Source organism: Mobula birostris, chromosome 6, assembly GCF_030028105.1.
Source record: "Mobula birostris isolate sMobBir1 chromosome 6, sMobBir1.hap1, whole genome shotgun sequence".
NCBI classification, from domain to species: domain Eukaryota; kingdom Metazoa; phylum Chordata; class Chondrichthyes; order Myliobatiformes; family Myliobatidae; genus Mobula; species Mobula birostris.
In genome coordinates, this window is record NC_092375.1 from 192,354,808 (window position 1) to 192,378,789 (window position 23,982).

The 23,982-nt window shown below is 39.5% G+C and overlaps 1 protein-coding gene across 1 annotated transcript in view; it reads right to left on the minus strand.

Moving 5' to 3' along the window:
• LOC140199671 (inactive dipeptidyl peptidase 10-like) overlaps positions 1-23,982 on the minus strand; it is a 928,450-nt gene that overhangs the window by 111,409 nt on the left and 793,059 nt on the right. Inside the window, exons 10-13 of the mRNA XM_072262134.1 lie at positions 17,974-18,071; positions 14,735-14,858; positions 14,367-14,405; positions 3,669-3,776 (exon numbers count right to left, since the gene is read on the minus strand). Of these exons, the coding sequence (XP_072118235.1) occupies positions 3,669-3,776; positions 14,367-14,405; positions 14,735-14,858; positions 17,974-18,071 (369 nt within the window). The remainder of the gene's footprint in view (positions 1-3,668; positions 3,777-14,366; positions 14,406-14,734; positions 14,859-17,973; positions 18,072-23,982) is intronic.

Genomic DNA, 23,982 nt, shown 5'->3' on the forward strand with positions numbered 1-23,982 from the left:
GATTTCTGAGATCCAGGGAGTGGAACTGCCCCAGTGCAATGACTTTTCCACTTTATAAACTCTCCCGCACATGGTTCTTGTCATTGTTGGACACAGTGGACAACCATTATTGTACTACTGTATCGCACTAGGTCGAGTTAGCCGGGGCCTTGGTCCTGTACCAAGAATATCACAATTTAATGTGGATAAGGAGAATACAGTAAACTCATATCTAACAATTCCAGTTGATATGCTGGTTTAATATGTAGACAAGCTGCCGTATGGAAAAAAATATTATAAAAGCATTTCAGGCCACTGCCAAGAAGAATTCAGTACTGTCCATGCAACAAAGAGGATAATGACACTCCTCAATACCACAAAGGAAAAGGATCAAGATATAGCTGAGAAGATGTTCTGGAGGCTTCGTAAGAATAACAGTAAATTGCAGAGGAGTAAGAGTGCCTTTGTGCAAAAGTATTTGGTTTATTTGTGCCTGATAGTGGAGGCAGGTTTAAGACCATTGTTAGTGACACAGAAGTTAGATCTTTGTTTTTTTAACATAGAATCCAATATTATTCCAGTTGTCTGAGAATTTGCAATGGTATCAACAGCACTACACTAACAGCTGAAGCGGAAAGAACCATGACAATGTGAAAATAAGCAGCAGAAGGCTACAAGACTTTTTTGGGATGAGTCCAACATGATGCACCATGATACCACCATCTACTGAGACTCACTGTGAATATTGAATTGGACAGCACTGACTCACACAATGGACAGGAAGACCCAGTACCCAAAAAAGCAAGAACTACAAAGATTTAGAAGGTATTGGGAAACAGCTTTATGACTCGGTCCACTAAATCTATGGCTGTCATCAAGCACTTCCCATTCTACTCTGACAAGTTTGCCTCTACTGCCACAATGAGGATAAACTCAGGTTTATACGTTATCTAGGCAGCCTGCAATCTGATGCCATGTACACGGATGTTTCTATCTTCTGGTAATTTCTCCTCCCTCTCCTTGCTTTCTTCTTCCATTCCCCATTCTGATTACACTTTCACCCCTTTTCTCCCCACCTACCCATCACCAGTTCTAGTTCCCCTTCTATTTCCCTTTCTTCCTTGGCCTACTGTCCTCTCCCTTCTCCAGACCTTTACCTCTTCCAAATATCACTTTTCAACTTCTTACTTAATTCCCATTCCCACAGACACCCACTTTCCTCATCGCCTGGTCTCACCGATCACCTTTCAGCTTGTACTCCTTTCCTAATCCCTACCTTTCTTCTTCTGGCTTCTGCTCCCTTCCTTTCCAGTCCTGAGGAAGGCTCTTGGACTGAAAAGTTGACCATTTATTCCCCTCCATAGAAACTGGCTGACTTGCTGAGTTCCTCCAGCATTTTATGGGTGTTGCTCAAGATTTCCAGCATCTGCAGAATATTTGGTTGATAATCCTAATGTATTCAGTGGACCTAGACATTACCATCAACTCCACTCAGCTTCTAACACTCATCTACACATAAAGATCAATTTACAGTGGCCAATGAACTGATCAGCCTCTTTGTTTGTAGGATGTGGAAGGAAACCAACAGAGTGATGGACAAAATGTGTAAACTATGCATAGACTGCACCAGAGGTCACGAATGACCCTGGACCAGTGGAACAGGTCTACCAACTGCACCACTGTGTCCTCCCAGTGAAGTCACTATCCTCTAAGACTATTAAGCAGACAGCAGAACATGATTTTAAGAACTTAGGTATCGCTGAGTATGAAAGCAACATCCAATGCCTGTCTGATACTACCATTATGAGTAACAGTGTTCAATTTATGAAGCAACTGCATCTGCAAAGTTTGAACAACAATGAGGTTACTTGGCAATTAATATTTGTACTAAGTAAGTTCCTATAATGACCAGCTTCAAAAAGAGATATCATCTAGTTTTATCCCTTGTAACTTCTTTTATCATTAATTCAGAAATCTAACTGGATACCATGTCTTTGACAAAAGGTTGAAACCAGATATACTATCATCCACTTTTTGACGTCTCAACGTTTCCGCTGTTCACACAGTTCATGTTGGGAATATCATGGAGTACTCTCAATTTTCCTAGATATGTGCACTTCCTGAATACTTCTGGACGGTAGCGACATTATGTACAACTAAGTGACATTCCTAATTTCACCTTTAAGAATATACATTTTCTCCTCTCCTACAATACTGTGACAGCAGTATTTCCAACCCATAAGACATAATACTGTAAAGTTTCAGAACATCTTCAGCCGTAATTCTTAAACTTTGGCTTCTCCCATCTGAAAGCAAGGCTGCAGGCACATAGGAACATCATGACCCTCAAGGTTTCCTCCTAATCTATGGATAATTAGGCTGAGGCCAGCAGTAATCAACACAGCGCTAAAATGAACTGACTTGGTGGCTCTCACTGCTGGACCAATTTCGTGGACTGTGGTTTGATGTGTGTTAAGTGCTTGCTTTTTGCTGTTTGTATGACTTGTTCTTTTCTCGCACGTTAGGTGTTTGGTGTTTTCTCTGAATGAGTTCCGTGGTGTTTCTTTGTTTTGTGGCTGTCTATGCAAGGACGAATCTCAGGATTGTATACTGTTTACATACGTTGATAATAAATATACTTTGAATCTTTAAATTAATCATTTATCAGCCAGACATAGGCATCACCAATCCTTCTATATCTCTTGGTCAAAATGCTAAAACTCACTGCCTCACAACTCAATGGCTGCAGTTATACTCCAGAGACGGCAGTTACAGAAGATCACTGACATCAATAAAAATTAGAAATAGGCAACATGTGTTGGTCTTGTCATGAATAAGAAAAACAGAATTATGGCAATATTTCAAATGCATGTTTTAGTATGCTTGTAAAACCTGATCATACAAATTAAAATCAAATTAGATTAGATTAGATTCAACGTTATTGTCATTGTGCCGAGTACAGATACAAAGCCAATGAAATGCAGTTAGCATCTGACCAGAACTGTTGTTGAAGTAACGTCATCCCTACAAATTATATTCATTCAATCAAATAAATGGCCAATTGCAGGATTTTTTTGTGTTGACTCATAATTATATTTGTTTACCTGCTGCAGAGGCCATGTATCTGTTCTCTATCTGCTTTGAATCCTGTGCTGAAGGGATTATTATGTTTGTTATGCTAATTAGCGACATGAGTGGAGCATGGTAAAAACAAAGGGAATAAGTTGTGTATTCTTGCTTATCTTGAAGCAGTTTGTGGCTTGGGACCGGCAGAGATCATATCTTTGCTGACCACTTCATATCGCTTCAAGATTGTATGTTTGCTAATAAAGGAAGGATTTAGCTCTTTGGAACAATCATTTCATTGGAGCTGAAGGTGCATCACGTAAGTATAACAACCTCGTGATGGTTGCAGGCTAGCAGCAATTGTTTGTTTTGATTTTGGATGAGTTTTCCCATTGCACCTGCTCTTAAGCAACATCAATCAAAACTTGGAATGTTTTTTAAGAACAAATGTGAAAGTAATTAGTATTCCAAGATTGTAACATCTTTTGTAGTCAATTAATTTAGATGGATTATTTGACAGACAAGAAGCAGTACCATCTGGATTCATGTCACTCATATGCCATGCTGTTTTCTGAATAACAAAAGCTGGTTCAAAGAGTGAAGTACAATTTGCTGTGACTCACCTGCAGAGTGAACATCGCTATATGATGGAATTCTCCACGGCCACCTTGCTTTACAGGAACAGTCATAAAAAACTTGCTTCCATCTTTTGAGAACACTGGTTCCTCATTCTGAAACAAAAATTATCATCATCATCACAAAAGGTATTAATAGTTCAAGGCATCTTAATTATGGTAGAAAACCAGAATTCCTGTCATTGTCTCCTTTGTTCCAACAGATCGGATTATTATGATCAAATTGCCTGATATTTCACTGAACCCAAGTTCAAAGTATAAAATAAGTGTATAGTTAAAGTACATACAGTACTATGCAAAAGTCTTAGGCACACACACATACATATATAAAGCACTCTGGCCGAGGTCTGATCGACAGCCTGCTCCTATATTTCTGATGACCAGTACTGTTTATTGTTCTTGTGTTAAAATGCTTTTGTGAGATTATGGTGGGAAGTTCCACTTTATTTATTGTTACATTTTAGCTTGGGTTATACAGTTATTCACTTGTATATTTGTGGGTCACCCTGACTGTAACCGGGATGTGTGATGGCTACCTTCCCCGTCTGTATGAGACTGTTTGGGTTCACTGCCAGGTCATAATGCTAGGCCTGTTTGTGTTTATCACAATAAAATGGTTGTTGAGTTTAACAAGCTTCCTTGTCTGTCATTATGGGCCAAATATATATATTATATATAGTATTAATATATATTAGTAATATTAATACTAATTATGTGACTAATTATATATATTTATTATATAAATACAATAATTATTACACCTGTACAAAATACACCTGTATCTGGAAGATCCAATTGAGGTGAGCCAGTATCCCTGCAAAAACTACACCATAAAGACAAAAGAACACTCAAAGCAACTTCGCGAAAAGGTTATTGAAAAGCACAAGTCAGGAGATGGATACAAGAATATTTCCAAGTCACTGAATATCCCTTGGAGTACAGTTGTAAATCGTCAAGAAATAGAAAGAATATGGCACAGCTGTAAATCTGCCCAGAGCAAGTCATCCTCTAAAGCTGAATGACTGTGCAGGAAGGGGACTAGTGAGGGAGGCCACCAAGAGACCTATGACAACTCTGGAGGAGTTACAAGTTTCAGTGGCAGAGATCGGAGAGACTGTGCATACAAAAACTGTTGTTCGGGTCCTTCACCAGTCCCAGCTTTATGGGAGAGAAAGCCATTGTTGGAAAAAACTCACATGAAATCTCGGCTAGAGTTTGCCAGAAGGCATGTGGGAGACTTGGAAGTCAGCTGGAAGAAAGTTCTATGGTCTGATGAAACCAAAATTGAACTTTGGCCATCAGACTAAACGCTATGTTTGGCGTAAGCAAAACACCGCACATCATCAAAAACACACCATCCCTACCATGAAGCATGGTGGTGTCTGCATCATGCTGTGGGGATGCTTCACTGCAACAGGCCCTGGAAGGCTTGTGAAGGTAGGGGGTAAAATGAATGCAGCAAAATACAGGGATATCCTGGAGGAAAACCTAATGCTATCTGCAAGACAACTGTGACTTGGGAGAAGATTTGTTTTCCAGCAAGACAACGACTGCAAGTATAAAGCCAAATCTACAGAAACAACAAAGTTAGTGTCCTGGAGTGGCCAAGTGAAAATTCAGAACTCGTTCCTGTTGAGAATTTGTGGCAGGACATGAAAAGGGTTATTTGCTCATGATCCCCAAGCAATACGACAGAGCTTGAGCAGATTTGTGAAGAAGAATGAGGAAAATTGCAGTGTCCTGATGTGTAAAGCTGATGGAGACCTATCCACACAGACTCGGATCTGTAATTGCTGCAAAAGGTAATTTTACTAAATACTGACTTAAAGCGGGTGAATACTTAAACAATCAATTATTTTGTGTTTTATACTTGTAATTAATTTAGAACACTTTGTAGAGATCTGTTTTTACTTTGACACAAAAGAGTCTTTTCCTGTTGATCAGTGTCAAAAAAAGCCAAATTAAATCCATTGTGATTTAATGTTGTAAAACAATAAAACATGAAACTTCTGTGGGGGGGTGGGGGGTGAGTACTTTTTATAGGCACTGTATATAGCTGGGGTGCTAAGACCCTTGCGCAGTACTGTATTTGTCAACGTGAAGCAGAAAGCAGGTTTGCAAATCTGGCAGGATGTTGGGAATGGAGAGTGTGGCGTGCTGGAGTGTCAGATGCAGACACACCCAGCCCTGAGACACCAGGCAAGGTTATTTGATACCAAACGAGCGGTTTACTGATCATTGCAGAAAGTCTCTCTGGTGCTTCCTGCTCCCTCCCCTCTCCCTTCCCCATTTCCCAACCATGATTCCCCAGTCGCTTTCTGCTTCCCACACTCAGTCCACAACAGAGACCTATATCAGAATAAGGTTTATCATCACTCACACATGGCATGAAATTTATTTTTTATTCTGTGGCAGCAGTACAGTGTAATACATAAAGTTACTACAGTACAAGAGCCTTAGGCACCCTATATATGTGCCTAAGACTTTTGCACAGCTCTGTATATGTCAGCAAGTACTACGTTGAGATTCATTTTCTTGCAGACGTTCACAGTGGAACAAAGAAATACAATAGAATCAGTAAAAAACTACACACAATTGCACAGAGAGGCCTTTCAGAATCAGACATAACACTAGTATAGGACGTGAAATTTGTTAGCAACAGCAGTGCAATGCAATACATAATATAGAAAAAAAAGTATATCAATTACAGTATATGTATATTGAATAGATTAAAAATCATGCAAAAACAGAAATCATATATATTTTAAAAGTAAGCTGGTGTGACGGGTTCATTGTCCATTTAGGAATCGGATGACAGAGAGGAAGAAGCTGTTCCTGAATTGCTGAGTGTGTGCCTTCAGGCTTCTGTACCTCCTACCCGATGGTAATGTCAGGTAGGAGAAAAGGCATGCCCTGGGCGCTGGGGGTCCTCAATAATGGATGTCACCTTTCTGGGATACCGCTCCTTGAAGATGTCCTGGGTACTTTGTAGGCCTGTACCCAAGATGGAGATGACTAAATTTACAACCCTCTGCAGCTTCTTTCGGTCCTGTGCAGTATCCCCCCCCCCCCCACCTCCCCATACCAGACAGTCCAAATGCTCTCCACGGTATATCCATAGAAATTTTTGAGTGTTTTTGTTGACATACCAAATCTCTTCAAACTCCTAATGAGCTATAGCTGCTGTCTTGCCTTCTTTATAGCTGCATCAATATGTGGGGTCCAGGTTAGGTCCTCAAAGATCTTGACACCCATGAACGTGAAACCGCTCACTCCCTCCACTCCAATTCTATGAGGATTGGTGTGTGTTCCTTCATCTTACCCTTCCTGAAGTCCACAACCCATTCTTTCGTCTTACTGGCGTTGAGTGCAAGGTTGTTATTGCGACACCACTCCACTAGTTGGTATATCTCACTCCTGCATTTTGACCATTATGTAAGTTTTCATTTATAAAAGAATTCTACACACTAGCTCTTTTCCTTCTCCAATATGAGTCCAAAGAAAGTTACCACTGAATCTGCTTCCCTCAGCATTTTAGGCAGTATATTCCAATTTATAACCATCCACTGCGCATAAAATCCTTCCTCTCCCTGGTTCCTTTGCTAATGAACATAAACTTTTCTCATTTGATTACCTTTGTTTCTTTCTACTGACAGTTTCCCTTGGTGTAACCCTCTATTATTTATCCCTTCCCGTAAAAAGACTAACCACATTTTCTGACTCCTTTCATATCATTGATGCTTCTCATTCCTGGCACTATTCTAGTAAATTTTTACACCCATGACAAGGCCATGACATATTTCTTAAAGTGTGATGCAAGAGCTACACATATTATTCAATTGCAGCCTAAACTATAAGGTTTTACCATAACTTTTTTTTTATATAAGCTTTCCTGATAGTTGAAGCCAAATATCCTTTGTGTTTTGACAGCTTCATTGATTTCTCCTGACACCTACAAATATTTGTGCACATAGTGCCTCAAAATTTTCTCAATACAATTTTTCTCTGTTAAATTCAATCTGCCATGGAATTCTAGGCCACCTGCAGTTTGATGCTCTTCTCTCTGTGGACTTCAATAACATAGGTTTGTAGGTTGACCTTCTCAGTAATAAGAGAATGTTTCTATTTTAAGAACAAATAACGAACAAATAAATTAAAGTAAAAAAACGACCAACTCCTAGCTTTATGGTGAAAGAAATGAAGTGATTTTATAAGAACTTTACTAGTTTTACTAATCTTACAATTTTCTTGTCTTACCAAAGCCATTCTATGCATTTCATCTTTGGTTGGTCAGGACCTTTCTCAATGGGGGCAGCAGGTGGTGTGGTGGTTGGCACAAAGCTTCACAGCACTAGCGATTATCGCTGTGGGAAAGGAGTTTGTATGTTCTCCCTGTAAACCCATGGGTTTCTTACGGGTGCTCTGGTTTCCTCCCACTGTTCAAAGACGTACTGGTTGGTCGGTTACATGGTCATTGTAAATTGTCCCGTGATTAGGCTAGGAATAAATTGGATGATTGCTGAGTGGTCTGGCTCTAAGGTTTGGAAGGGCCCTTTCTGCACTGTATCTCAATAAATAAAATAAATGAAGTATCTTACGGACAATATAAATGGAATAACAGTGGATTGAATATATTCCCTAATGCATTTTCCAAGGTGAAATTGTGATTTATTTTCTTTCAGTTCCGCTCAGACTGTGATTTTCTTGAAGACTAAACAAAGATTGGTGAATGACTGCTGAAGACCTCCATCAATCTGCAAGTATGATCCAGGGGTATGAATAAACAGATAAAGCTTTACAAATAAATTCACAGTTCTTTCAACCAATGGCAAGGTATTGATTATCCTTTAGCTTTATCAGTATTGTTTATCTGCAGTTTGGCCTCATGAAGGGAATACTGTATGATCTTTTTTACCAAGAAGTTACACCGATAAAATTATTAGTTATTGAAGTCCGTGCAATATGGGTTGCAGTTTCTTGCCATTTTAATATTCGGCCTCACTCCCTCATCTGACCTTTGTTCTTGGCCTCTTATTCTCTCCTCAAGAAGATCAATGGAAACTCAACAAAATGAAATTCACCTTTTAAATGGGCCCTTTACAACTGTTTAGTTGGTGGTGAGGTGGAGATACATCTCTACCAAAGGAAGTGTAAGGCGCTCTTTCCCTCCGCTAGCCTGTGGGTCACCCTTGGGCAAGGTTTAGCATCTACGTAGCTCCCCTCACCCTCAATCAGGGTCATGTGAAGCCATGGGAGCAGGTGGTGGGTGGTTGTATGAGCAGCCGGTGCAAATCACAAGTCCTGGTTACTCCAGGCAGACAATCTCTGAAGAGTACTGATAATGGCTGAGGTTAGCCGACTTGTAAAACACTGCCCAGAAGATAAAGGCAAACCACTTCTGTAGAAAAGTTTGCCAAGAACAATCATGGTTATGGAAGGACCTCGATCACCGTCATACAACATGGCACATAATGAATGGATGAACAACTATTCGGAAAAAGAGAGAGATCTATGATAAATATAGGCAGCTTGGAGTAAATGAGGTGCTCGAGCAATATAAAGAATGTAAAAAGAATCTTAAGAAAGAAATTAGAAAAGCTAAAAGAAGATATGAGGTTGCTTTGGCGAGTAAGGTGAAAATAAATCCAAAGGGTTTCTACAGTTATATTAATAGCAAAAGGATAGTGAGGGATAAAATTGGTCCTTTAGAGAATCAGAGTGGACGGCTATGTGCGGAGCCAAAAGAGATGGGGGAGATTTTGAACAATTACTTTTCTTTGGTATTCACTAAGGAGAAGGATATTGAATTGTGTAAGGTAAGGGAAACAAGTAGGGTAGTTATGAAAACTATGACAATTAAAGAAGAGGAGGTACTGGCGCTTTTAAGGAATATAATAGTGGCTAAGTCTCCAGGTCCTGACAGGATATTCCCTAGGACCTTGAGGGAAGTTAGTGTGGAAATAGCAGGGGCTCTGACAGAAATATTTCAAATGTCATTAGAAACGGGGATGGTGCCGGAGGATTGGTGTATCACTCATGTTGTTCCATTGTTTAAAAAGGACTCTAAGAGTAAACCTAGCAATTATCGCCTGTGATTTTGACATCAGTGGTGGGTAAATTGATGGAAAGTATTCTTAGAGATAGTATATATAATTATCTGGATAGACAGGGTCTGATTAGGAACAGTCAACATGGATTTGTGTGTGGAAGGTCATGTCTGACAAATCTTATTGAATTTTTTGAAGCGGTTACTAGGGAAGTTGACGAGGGTAAAGCAGTGGATGTTGTCGATATGGACTTCAGTAAGGCCTTTGACAAGGTTCCACACGGAAGGTTCAATCGTTAGGTCTTAATATTGAAGTAGTAAAATGGATTCAGCAGTGGCTGGATGGGAGATGCCAGAGAGTAGTGATGGATAACTGTTTATCAGATTGGAGGACAGTGTGTAGCGGTGTGCCTCAGGGATCTGTACTGGGTCCAATGTTATTTGTCATATACATTAATGATCTGGATGATGGGGTGGTAAATTGGATTAGTAAGTATGCAGATGATACTAAGATAGGTGGAGTTGTGGATAATGAAGTAGGTTTTCAAAGCTTGCAGAGAGATTTAGACTAGTTAGAAGAGTGGGCTGATAGATGGCAGATGGAGTTAAGGTTGATAAATGTGAGGTGCTACATTTTGGTAGGACTAATCAAAGTAGGACATACATGGTAAATGGTAGGCATTGAAGAATGAAGTAGAACAGAGGGATCTAGGAATAATGGTGCATAGTTCCCTGAAGGTGGAATCTCATGTGGATAGGGTGGTGAAGAAAGCTTTTGGTATGCTGGCCTTTATTAACCAGAGCATCGAGTATAGGAGTTGGGATGTAATGTTGAAATTGTACAAGGCCAAATTTGGAGTATTGTGTACAGTTCTGGTCACTGAATTATAGGAAAGTTGTCAACAAAATTGAGAGAGTACAGAGAAGATTTACTAGAATGTTACCTGGGTTTCATCTCCTAAATTACAGAGAAAGGTTGAACAAGTTGGGTCTTTATTTTTTGGAGCGTAGAAGGCTGAGGGGGGACTTGATAGAAGTACTTAAAATTATGAGGGGGATAGATAGAGTTGATGTGGATAGGCATTTTCCATTGAGAGTAGGGGAGATTCAAACAAGAGGACATGAGTTGAGAGTTAAAGGGCAAAAGTTTAGGGGTAACATGAGGGGAAAGTTCTTTACTCAGAGAGTGGTAGCTGTGTGGAACGAGCTTCCAGCAGAAGTGGTTGAGGCAGGTTTGATGTTGTCATTTAAAGTTAAATTGGATAGATATATGGACAGGAAAGGAATGGAGGGTTATGGGCTGAATGCAGGTCGGTTGGATTAGGTGAGAGTAAAAGTTCGGCACGGACTGGAAGGGCCGAGATGGCCTGTTTCCATGCTGTAATTGTTATATGGTTATATTTAGACACATCAGCGGGTTTAGAAACTTCAGCCTACAACTATTGGTAGCCGTATATTAGCCACTGACCAGGATATAGGGTGGGATGTGCGGTCAGAGCAGTGAATCGTAGAGTTGAAAATGTCAATTTATATATCCATATCGTCATGTGCCATGGCTTCATGTGACCCTGATTGGAGGGGGGGGGTTGGGGGTAAAGCATGTGCTAAACCTTGCCCAAGGGTGACCCACAGGCTAATGGAGGAAAGGAGCACCTTACACCTCCTTTGGTGGAGATGTATCTACACTTCCTCCCCACCCAATATATCCATATATATAGTAAAAAAAATTAATTATGGAGCAATGGAAGGGAGTGCAGAAGCTTCTCACAATCCAAGTAGAAATAGTTGAGTTGGAAGGAGTGAATGATAATGAAACACAAATTTCGTATTCAATTCAATCTAGGTCAAGTATGAAAATGTTGTCAGGCTTGATTAACAGTTGAATTACCCAGACAATTCCACTGAGTCATGAATCAGCTTTATCACCAGATGCACACTTTTTCCGTATTGTTAGTAATAAATTTGATGCTCCATTTATTAATACCATTTTAATAACTAATTAAGATGAAGCAACACAGACAAAATGCTGGAGGAACTCAACAGGCCAGGCAGCATCTATGGAAAAGAGTAATAGTCGATGTTTCAGGTGAGGCCATTTACCAGGGCATCAGGATCAGATGAAGACATGGTTTAACTATCTGTCAAAGTTTTGTTTTTCTTTTTTTTTGTGGATGAGATAGTTCTGACCTCTGTAACATGGCTGGATTTAACCCCGAATTAACCATGTTGGTCTAGGGCCCCTCTTTTGAGATTGGTGACAACTTGATAGAGTAAGTTTCTCCCTGAAGATGACCACGTAAGGTTCATGGTTGGAAAGAAATGTTCGCTATGTTGGAACCATGAAACAAATGTCACTAGTTTTGCATGTCTATCCAAAAGGAATAACCTCACTCAACTTCACTTACCCCATCATTGAACTGTTCCCACGACTTATGGACTTACTTTTGAAGACTCTTCATCTCATGTTCTTGGTACTTATTACTTGTTTATTATTATTATTTCATTCTGTATCTGCACTCTGGTTGAATGCTGTAGTTGGGTAGTCTCTCATTGATTCTGTAACAGTTATTATTCTATAGATTTATTGAACATGCCCACAAGGAAATGAATCTCAGGGTTGTATATGGTGACATATATATACACTTCGATAATAAAATGTACTTTGAAATTTAAACTTAATAAATGAAGAACAGCATATTGCCAAACAAAAAACTTAATCATTTGATTTTCATTACATAACTAATTATAGTTAACCCGGAAAATAATCTTATCAAATCTTTTACCATATGTAAGATTAAAATAGAGAAGTGTTATGCCTGGAGGAGCCTCCAAAAGGACCACAATCTTGTCATCAGGTTTGGAGGCTTGCGTGCCTCAATGACCCGGAGAGCTATGTTGGCTGGAGCCAGGACGTTGGTAGGTCACCCCTGCCAAACAGGTCAAAGGGTAGAGGCCAGACTGGGAGTGGTCCACTGGTCCTCCAGGTTCGGGAGTTCAGTTCAGAGCTAACAACCCTGACAGATAAAATAAAATGATATGGAAACATCAGTGAAGAATCCTTCTACACAGACAGAGATGGAGGACCTTCATTGTTGCCCTAAACAGCAGTGGCGTAACTGGTACTACATTAAAAAAAAAATGTCTGGAGGATCACGAACAAGAGAAAATCTGCAGATGCTGGAAATCCAAGTAACACACACAAAATGCTGGAGGAACTCAGCAGGGCAAGAAACTTCTATGGAAAAAGTACAGTCAACGTTTTGGGCCAAGACCATTTGGCAGGACTGGATAAAAAATGATGAGGGGTAGAGTTAAAAGGTGGGGGAGGGGAGGGAGAAACACAAGGTGATGGGTGAAACTGGAGGGGGAGTGGTGAAGTAAAGAGCTGGGAAGTTGATTGGTGAAAAAGATACAGGCTGGAGAAGGGGGAATCTGATAGGAGAGGACAGAAGGCCATGGGAGAAAGAAAAGGGGCGAGAAGCACTAGAAGGAGGTGATGGGCGGGCAAGGAGATAAGATGAGAGTGGGAAAAGGGCATGGGGAATGGTGAAGGGGGACATTACCAAAAGTTCAAGACCCAGGTTAAATTCCCTCTGCTGCCTGTCAGGAGTTTGTATATTTTCCCTATGACTATGTGGGTTTCATCCAGATGCTCCAGTTTCCTCCCACAGTCCGAAGCATACTGGTTGGTGGGTTAATTGGTCTTTGTAAATTGTATCATGATTAGACTAGGATCAAATCGGGGAGGTTGCTGTGCAGTGCGGCTTGGAGAGCAGGAATAGCCTGTTCTGTGCTGTATCTCTAAAATAAATAAATACATTTCATTTAAAAGCCACAGATTTAGCTGCCAGCATTCAATCCTGCTTGGCTCAGTGGAAAAACTCTATAAATACTTGTCCTACCTACTTCAAAAAGTAGATGATAATCGAAACTCTGCAGCTTTATTTTTACTGTTGTATATGAAGGAGGCTTTGAACATTAGTTTTCAAATAATATTAGAGGTATTAGTGTTAAATGGAAAAAGTTGCAGGGAAAGAGAAACGCATGGGGAGAAGGCTAATTTTATTTTTTATTTTGTATTATAAAAAGTAAACTAATCAGCTATTTATTTTCCATTAAATGCAGAAAAGAAAATGGGTTATGGAACGACAACTGACAGCTGGTTGTAGTTTTGCCCCAGCAAATTAAAACTACTCTATTAATTGTAGGGATGTGGGTCCACAGATCCAAGTACAATGTTTGTTTTCTTCGCACCATATGACAAAATTCAAGTTAATTGGGATTAAATAGGTCAAATCATGCCTACTATTAAATTTGATACAGCATTTCTTGTCAAACTTCATGTTAGGGACATGCAAGATAATATCATTTCCATTGCAGCTCTCACTTTTGGATTATCATGGTGAGAATATGGACCACTTAAAACTGGGGTCTCACATGACAATCTAGGAGGGCTATAGGTAAGTAAAATACTAAGTTAGAATTCATGGGTCACTCCACAGTTCCACTGCACCAACTTCAGAATCTTCGCAGTCTACTGATCTCAATTTTACCAAAAACCCTTAGCTCCATGACGAAGATAGGTTCACCCACGTTCACTGTAGTGTTTTAATGACACTTCAATAAGGTAGTTTTCTTACCTGTTTAGAAAGCCAGACTTCAGAGACTGCTTCATGCTTCTAAAATAGTAAGAGAAGGTGAAATGAAGGAGGCTTGGAAAGGACAAAGCGTATGCAATCTGTCCAAAAGGATTCAAACCAAATGGGTTATCAGGTTTGGTAAATGATCATAAAATGCACATCTTTTATCCTTATTTGGAACTGTAATATATGAAACTTTATCACTTAATAATTTCAATAAAAATATATATATATATTAAATGAAGATGCTGCATCAATGGTCACATACTCTCGAATTTCTTAGCTGATTTGAAGTGTTCTTTAACATGTTTTAGTATTTAACCACATTACGGATGACAAACAGGTTATTTGTAAGCAGAATGTCCTACCTTAGAACAAGCCCCAGTGGTTATTTCACAAGTCGTAAGAATAGAAACATTCTGAGGTCTGTTCAACCAGTTTACTACTGTCTTGGTGTTGCTGACCCACTTCACCATTGTGATATAATATTCCCTGAATCAAAAAAAGTGTAATCTCAGAACTGGTAGAAAGAGATGTTTTAACATCCACATTAATATTACTGAACGTGACACTGTGAAATTGATCTAACTGATCTGTGCATCAAACAAAGAGCTTGATCAAAGTCAAAGCGTGAAGAGCTCTTCCCTTGGTATAAATCACCATATGTTGATACATCTACTTCATTAGAAATAAATATTCCATCTACTTTTGGCACAGATATGACTTGCAGCTCATATTTATAACGCAGACAAGTCAAGTAACTGGAACTGAAATAAGTCAATTACTATAACTAGAACCATAAAAGAAACTTCTGTAATGGTTGTTAGAGGATTATTGCATCAAATAAGAAGGGGAAAATTGCAGATTGGTGAGTGCACAGCAGTGAACATTGTGCTTTCTTTCAGGCTAATTGGTTGGCGGGGTGCAGATGTGCCTCTACCAATGGAAGTGTAAGGGACTCCTCCACCACCCCCGCAACAGGCCTGCATATCATCCTTGGACAAGGTGTAGTACTTGTAGTACCACCCCCCACCCCATCAGGGTCACATGAAGCCATGGCAGTTTAAACAACATTGGTGATAAAACAGCTATCATATGCTCAGCTCTCTGTGACAGCCATATTTATTTTTCTGACTCTCATCCATGAAAAGGTGTTGGTAATAATAGGATTACACCACAAGGTTTCCACAGGGTCCTAAGCTTGCAGGTTAAAAAGACGCGATGAAGGAGCTGAAGATATTGGATATAAGATATTTACAAAATTTATCATGGACAAAAATAATGGCCTTGCTAATGATACTGCACCCAGGAGCATGAAGGAGACCAAACCATGCAAGTACTATGTTAACAGATTATGAGAAAGAATATTGTAGATCTTAGATAGCAGGGTGGAGGTGTAAGGCTCTCCTTCCCTCCGCTAGCCTGCAGGTCACCCTTAGGCAAGGTGTAGCACCTGCCTAGTCCCTTCATCCCCGATCAGGGTCATGTGAAGTCATGGGAGCAGGTGATGGATGGTTGTAGGAGCAGCTGGTTCGTATCACAACTCCTGGTTATGCGACACTAGGCAGACAGTCTCTGAAGAGGATTGATAATGGTTGGGGTTGGTCACCCGTCTTGTAAAGACACTCTCCAGAAGAAGGTGTTATGTTTTATAACTTCAAAACATTAAACTAACTCAAATGAAAATACAAGACCAGGAATGTGGGTCTAACTTTGTGTTTACTTTTAAGCGAGGCGCACACATATCACATGGTAGCGTGATGACATATGCAATTAGCATAGTTTTATATATATATATATATATATATATAACAAGAGTGCTTAAGCAAACAATATATGCAGTTTACTCAAATATTATAGAAATATTAAAAACACAACAGAGGGTAACAGCAAACCACTTCTGTAGAAAAAAATTGCTGAGAGCAATCATGGTCAGCATTGGGAAAAGAATCAGATGAAAAACAAATGGAAGACCATGACTGCCCATGTCATATGAGATGGCACATGATGATGATTCAGGATAACACATTGCAGGATAGCACAGAAGGTAACACTTGTACCAATGAACTGTAATTAGTCACCTGAAGCTGTAAAACACATTAATCTCAGGAGCTAGTAGTTTTAGCGCAGTTAGCTGATTGAATGATATGAGTCTTAAATCAACTGCAGTGGCTCAGATTCTGGTTCCTACGATATTTGTCTACTTGTCCATTAGTCTATTAGACCATAAGATGCAGGAACAGAAATTAGGCCATTTGTCCCATCAAGTCTGCTTCTCCATTTCATCATGGCTGATCCATTTTCCTTTCAGCCCTAATCTCCTGCCTTCTCCCTATATCCCTTCATGCCTTGACTAATCAAGAATCCATCAACCTCTGCCTCAAATATACCCATGACTTGCCCTCCACAGCTGCCTGTGAGAGTGAATTCTCAGATTTGCCACTCTCCGGCTAAAGAAATTCCTCCTCAACTCCATTTTAAATGGACATCCCTCTATTCAGAGCCAGTGTCCTCTGATCTTGGACTCCCTCTACCATAGGTTTCGAGGTCTTTCAATTTTTGGTTTTTTCCATGAGATCTGCCACCACCCCCCACCCCCACACACAATTCTTCTGAATTCCAGTGAGTACAGGCTCAAAGCCATCAAATGTTCCTCATATGATTAGCCTTTCAATCCTGGAATTACCTTTGTGAAGCTCCTGTGAACCGTCCTATGTCAGCATTTCCGTTCTTAGATGAGGGGCCCAAAGCTGCTCACCACACTCCAAATGAGGCTACACCAGCACCTTTTGAAGTCTTAACATTACATCCTTGCTTTTATATTCTAATCCTCTTGAAATGAATGCTGATATTACATTTGCCTTCCTGACCACTGGCTCAATTCAACCTGCAAATTAACCTTAAGAAAATACTGCACGGGGACTCCCAAGATTTTTGTATTCTCTGTGCATTTAGAAAACAGCCTATGCCTTCATTTCTTCTATCAACGTGCATGACCACATACTTCCCTACACTTTTCCATCGGACACTTTGCCAATTCTCCTAATTTGTTTAAGTCCTTCAGTTGCCTCTCTACTTCCTCAAGACTACCTGTCCTTCCACCTATCTTCGTATTGTCCGCAAACTTGGCCACAAAGCCATCAATTCTTTCATACAAATCATTGAGATACAATGTAAAAAGAATCTAGACAGTGAGGATAATATTTATTCGTAATTAGTTTTACACTTGAGGCTTGATTCATCATATTGACCTTACCCCAGCTCTGGAAATGTACTGGATTTATAATCTTTTAATGAAAAGTAAAAGACTAGATTAAACAAATTTGATTTAACTTTTACATGACAATGTCATCAACAGAATTAGACTAATAGACTCTAACTTAATGAAAGCTGTGCTATTGGGAGAATTCAGGGAAATGCATGGAAAAGGAGTGGAAGATTAGTTCATTGAGTGATTGTTCTATACTGGAACCTGAATCCCAAAACAATCTTTCAGCTGCCATCCCAATGCACATTCGATACCTTCTCTGCAATTTTTGTAACTTGACAAAAATATATCATTCTTCTCAAAGCTATAAAATGAGAATTATTGTGAACAAAATCTTACTTGGATTTGAAGCTCTCTGGTGGCATTAATTCAAGGGTGTGAGTTGGTCCATAAAGATTCACTACAAATAGCTTTACTATTGGATTGACTTGGCCTGCCTGAAAAAAATATAAAACTTAATATTCAGAAAGGTTCACAACATTATGAGTGCATTCCTTGCAATCATGAATAAACCTTGTCAAACAATTTTTAAAATAAAGCTCCATACAAGACTACAACTGGGAAATCTTTCATTTTAGCCTGATATCATGGAGAGTCCACGAGTGGAATTCTGAGTTACCAGGAAATCAGCTTGTGTTTATATCTAGTAGCAGACATGTGAGTGAAGCCAGCCCTTCCCCGTTAGCAGGATAAAGAGAGGATAGTTCATAATACTCACAATTTGTGGTTCATCCGTCTACACTTAACTTGTTTGTGCAGCTGTGTTATCACTCTAGGGAATAGTTGTGGCCAGCTCAATAACGCTGCCAAGTGTAACCCAGGTTAATGAAACCCAAAATTGTAATGTTAGAAAATTCTACTTGCGGAGGGATGAAATCGAGGTTTACCGATTTTAAAAAAATTATGCGGGGGGGGCGGGTTGGACACAGGACAGAGAAGGAGAGAAACACAGCAACTATTAGAAGTTGAAGACATGAATTGTTAAGAGTGGAATTAGTAGTGAGTATCTTTACCTTACTAACTTGAAAACCTCAGGGTAAAACCCCTGGAGGGGAGATAATAGTGATAAAAGATTTATTGAAGCTACAGCTATAATGAGACAGTATCGGCAGCAACCAGTGTCCAAAATCCCTACCGTGTAGTCGGGAATCAGTTCTGTAAAATCATACCAAGGCATTTGGTCAAGTTTGTGAATTGACTTGCTGTGAATGATCAACTATTTCATCCAATGAACCAAGATGACGGGCAACCCAGATGAAGAACCAGCAGGGGAACAAAATGCGTAATGATGCAAAGGATTTAATACGGTTGGGTGTACAAGTTTATAGACATAGTCATAGTCATACTTTATTGACCCTGGGGGAAATTGGTTTTCGTTACAGTTGCACCATAAATAAATAGTAATAAAACCATAAATAGTTACATAGTAATATGTAAATTATGTGGGAAATAAGTCCAGGACCAGCCTATTGGCTCAGGGTGTCTGACCCTCCAAGGGAGGAGTTGTAAAGTTTGATGGCCACAGGCAGGAATGACATTGATACAAAGAATCTGAATTTGGTTTTGCACAGACTTTGATAAGTTACTGAATGAGATTTACTTTGTTTAAGAGTTGCAATGTTGAAGAATTGTCGTGAAAGGAGTTAAACTGTGTATATATAATTTTTGCATTTGAATTTAGACTTGTAGATGTACTGCCTGGAACTGAAACTGGAAGTTAACTATAATATTTGAAAATAGGAATTATATTTGGTTTTCTAACTAACTAGGGATAAGTAAAAAGGAAAGTTTAGTCTGGAAACTTTTAAATAGGGAATAACACTAGATCTAATTAGTTAAAGAAATTGGAGTAACAAAGATTATTCTAATGAATCTCTCTGATTCTAACTAAACAGGAATTTGGTTTTAGTTGATATCTAAGATTTGGAACCTAAACAGAATGTTTGAATTTTAAATTGTTCTTGCTCATGTAAATACTTTGTACTTATTTTGTACATTTTTTTTTCTTACAAACAAAACCTTATTTTCAGGAGTGTGTTGTTTCTATTCACTGCCTCCTTCTGATACTGGGTTCTTCTGATGGCCTATTACAGACATCCCACCTCTCCCGGGAGTTCCGGGAGTCCCCCGCATATCGATAGCGGCTCCCTGATGCCTGCAAATTATATACAATATCCCGAAAATTGATTTTTTAGAGAGGGAGAGGGGGAGAAAAGAAAGAAAGAAAATGAATGAATCCTGCTTGATCTCTCTTTGTGCTAAGTAGACCTATCAGTTTTCTCTGTGGGCAGGCTTTACATTCGACCTCTCTCTCTCTTCCATATTCCATCAGTTTAGTTACTGCTGTCTGTAATGACGCTGAAATCATCCGGACAACAGTCGGTGATGAAGTACAAAAGCCTGGCGAAGAAATTCCCAAGGCTGGTGGTGACAACCTGACTACGCAAGGCTGTCCTATACGGACGGGGCACATTGGCATCTTAAAGGGGATTAGAGCGGGGTTTAGATTGGAGTGAAATTCCAAAATCGTCTGCTAAGACATCTTTAAAAACATGCTTGCAGCAAGCAAATTCTTGGGGTTTTTTTTTCCTGAAACCCTTCTACTTACAGCTACATCAAAGCCCGCGATGGGCTGGGTTTAACCACAGCCGTTTTCAGAAGAAAAAACGATTTTAATAAATATCCAGTCTCCATCGAGGTCTCGTCATTAGGACAGCAAACTGTTTACCTGTGCTGTGCACTTCATATGCATTTTGAATTACACTTTATTAAATAATATAGTAATATATTGTTTTACGTGGTGTGCATGATATATGTATTGTGGCTACACCGTGGCCCGGACAGAGGTTGTTTCGTTTGTGGACAATCAGTCAGATGACAATAAACTTCAACTTGAAGATACAGAACTTCTAAATCGCTCATTTAAAATCCCCCATTTCCATGTAAGAAAGTAAGTCCTGATTCCGACTATTGCAGGCACTGTGTGTGTGTGAGAGAAAGACTATGACCGTATATGCGATCAGACGTTGTCCAAATGGACGTTAAGCGGCGCATACCCGTAATAAGGATACACTTTACGCTTTTATTTCTTTTAGGGACCACAACATATTAGGGAGGCTAAGCACAGGGAAGACTGCTCAAGTATTTCACAGTTCTTTTCAGCAGAAAACCAAAGTCTGACAGAGAAGGGCACTAGAGCTGAGGTGTACTTTACACCTTTCATCGATGAGCATAACCTGCCATTCCAGGTGTGTAAGCACACAGGCAAGCTATTCAGGAAAGTGTTTCCCTGATTCAGAAATAGCAAAAAACTCTGCCTGCTCATCAACCAAGACAGCAGCTATTGTGAACATGGCACATTAAGACAGATTTCAGAAGTCAGCTGTCTCACAAAACACCTGTAAATCTGATGTCTTGCAAAATTAACAAATTCATTGACACAGACTGCTATGAGGTAGAGACTTCCGGTTGAGACCTCCCTGAAATGAGCTTTTGCAGGGTGGGAGGGCTGCCATTAGCACCAGATGTAATTGATTTTCTCTAAAGAGGGCGACCACTGGTCACACAGTATAAGACTGGTGCTACACAAGCCTAGAAGAACAAATCCCCTTCTTTGGGATTGGTTTAGAAACTTATGAAATGCTATGAGCAACATTTAATATTTTAAAGAAAAGTCACAATTCAATGGCACTCATTTCAACATCTTAAAATAGCATTTTTATATGTTAATCTTCTTTAAAATGGACCTGATTTTGTATTAGTAAGAATAATCTATAATCTGTTATACACCAAGCAGGATGTTTCAAGTGACAACTCACTATAGAGTATTAACCTTATATATGCATGTAGAGCCTTTAGTTTTGAATCACTTGCTGATCCCAGTATACATTCATGCTGGAAACCCAAGGCAAAACACACAAAATGCTGGAGGAACTCAGCAGCTCAGGCAGCATGTATGGAAATGAGTAAACTGTTGACGTTTCCAGCGGTGACCCTTGTGTGTTTTGCCCAGTATAATACATTTTTTGAAACTTAATTTATCTTTACACTTGATCAATGATTCCCATCCAGACTCCGTATTTCTGCTATAAGTGCAAATCCCCCAAACACCAAATCTGTGAAACAACCTAAAAAGGAAATTGTTATATTCAAACCAGGAGCATGGTAAAGTTTGATAAATCAAAAAGTAAAAATAATTTCAAATCACACTAACAATCTACAACAGAGGTTTCCACTCTGGTATCCAATGACCCCAGGTTAATGGTGAGGCTCATGGCATTAAAATGGTTGGGAATTCCCTGATAGAAACATAGAAGCATAGAATACCTACAGCACAATACAGGCCCTTCAGCCCACAAAGCTGTGACGGACATGTCCTTACCTTAGAACTACCTAGGCTTACCCATAGCCCTCTATTTTTCTAAGCTCCGTGTATCTATCCAGGAGTCTCTTAAAATACCCTATCGTTTCCGCCTCCACCACCGCCGCCGGCAGCCCATTCCACGCACTCACCCATCAATGTTCCCTCTAATTTTTAGTAGTCAGTGTGCACAAAAATCTTATGTTGTGCAAATGTTTTTTCTGCGACAAAAGTATGTGCGCACTGAATGCCTACATGGCACAGTTTATGTAGGTTTACAAAATATTTGACATAAAACTGCACAGAATAACAACAAAATGACATACATAATTAAGTCACTCAGTTATTTTTTCTCTCTCCTGTCTTTGGCATTTACCCATTCTTTGTAAACTCTATCTAGACTAATAGGACTTCCATCCAATTGATAGCTTTTGATTCTTATTAACATATCCAAATGACATTCACCTAAACAGTTTCTCAGCTTGTTTATGAGTTGATTCATTAGGCTAAAACCTCGCTCACAGTCCGCACTAGATGCAATAAAGGTTCCCCCAATGTCCATCAACTGTGCAAGGTCACAAAACTGTTCACTTTGAAGTACAAATGCCACCATTTGAGCAAAGTTTGAAATCAGTTTGGATTTAATTTTTTCTTGCACGGAAAATTTGAAATTATTAAACTGTCTAACTATTACAGTATTTTCAGCTAGAAAATCATGATATTTTAAACATAAGGCATTAACTTGTTCATCGCCAAATGTGAAGTCATAATCTGCAATTGCAGAGAAATCAAAAGCTGACCATTCTTGTACCTCATCTTCAGAAACCTTTCTTCTAAATGAACACAAAGACTATTTATAAAAGTCAACAGCAAACTTATAACCATATAACAATTACAGCACGGAAACAGGCCATCTCGGCCCTTCTAGTCCATGTCGTATCTACTGTGACATTTTCTTCACATTGTTGGCTTAGCAAAGCTTTAACTTTGTCACTCCACAAAACATTGTCTCCCAGATATTGCTTTCTAATCTTGTTAATTTTGCTTCACGCAAAATGAAGTGAATCAAGCAGTGTCAGAATCTTGCACAGTGCAGCCAGTTCATCAAAGACATCACTTAAAACCTGTAAAGCTACTTTGTATGTGATGTTTATCAATTTCTAGTGAGAGTATATAGCCACAGGGTCATTTCACTGATCTTTTTCAATAAAAATTAGTAAGCGATCTACAGAATTTGAAACAGATCTTTGTAAACTTTACGATATGAACACTGTCCGCCAAAGGTGGCTGCCGCTGTGATGTAGCTGTACAAACCGGAACAGGAAAGGTGAGGTGACGTAAATTAGTGACGTGCATTGTGGTATTTGGAAAAATGACTATCTAGTTAACAGAAACATTTAGCTAAAAGATTATTTTCAATAAGTATAATTATTAATTACTGCATTATTTTAGGTAACTAACCTTTTGTGCGCACATGAATTTCCTTTATGCGCTGGTTGAAAAATGTGTGCAGCTCACCACTCTCTGCATAAAAAACTTACCTCTGACAGTTCCTCTGTACCTACTTCCAAGCATCTTAAAACTGTGCCCTCTCGTGCTAGCCATTTCAGCCCTGGGAAAAAGCCTCTGACTATCCACACGATCAATGCCTCTCATTATCTTGTACACCTCTATCAGGTCACCTCTCATCATCCGTCACTCCAAGGAGAAAAGGCCGAGTTCACTCAACTTATTCTCATAAGGCATGCTCCCCAATCCAGGCAACATCCTTGTAAATCTCCTCTGCACCCTTTCTATGGTTTCCACATCCTTCCTCTAGTGAGGTGACCAGAATTGAGCATAGTACTCCAAGTAGGGTCTGACCAGGGTCCTATATAGCTGCAACATTACCTCTCAGCTCTTAAATTCAATTCCATGTTTGATGAAGGCCAATACACCGTACGCCTTCTTAACCACAGAGTCAACCTGCACAGCAGCTTTGAGTGTCC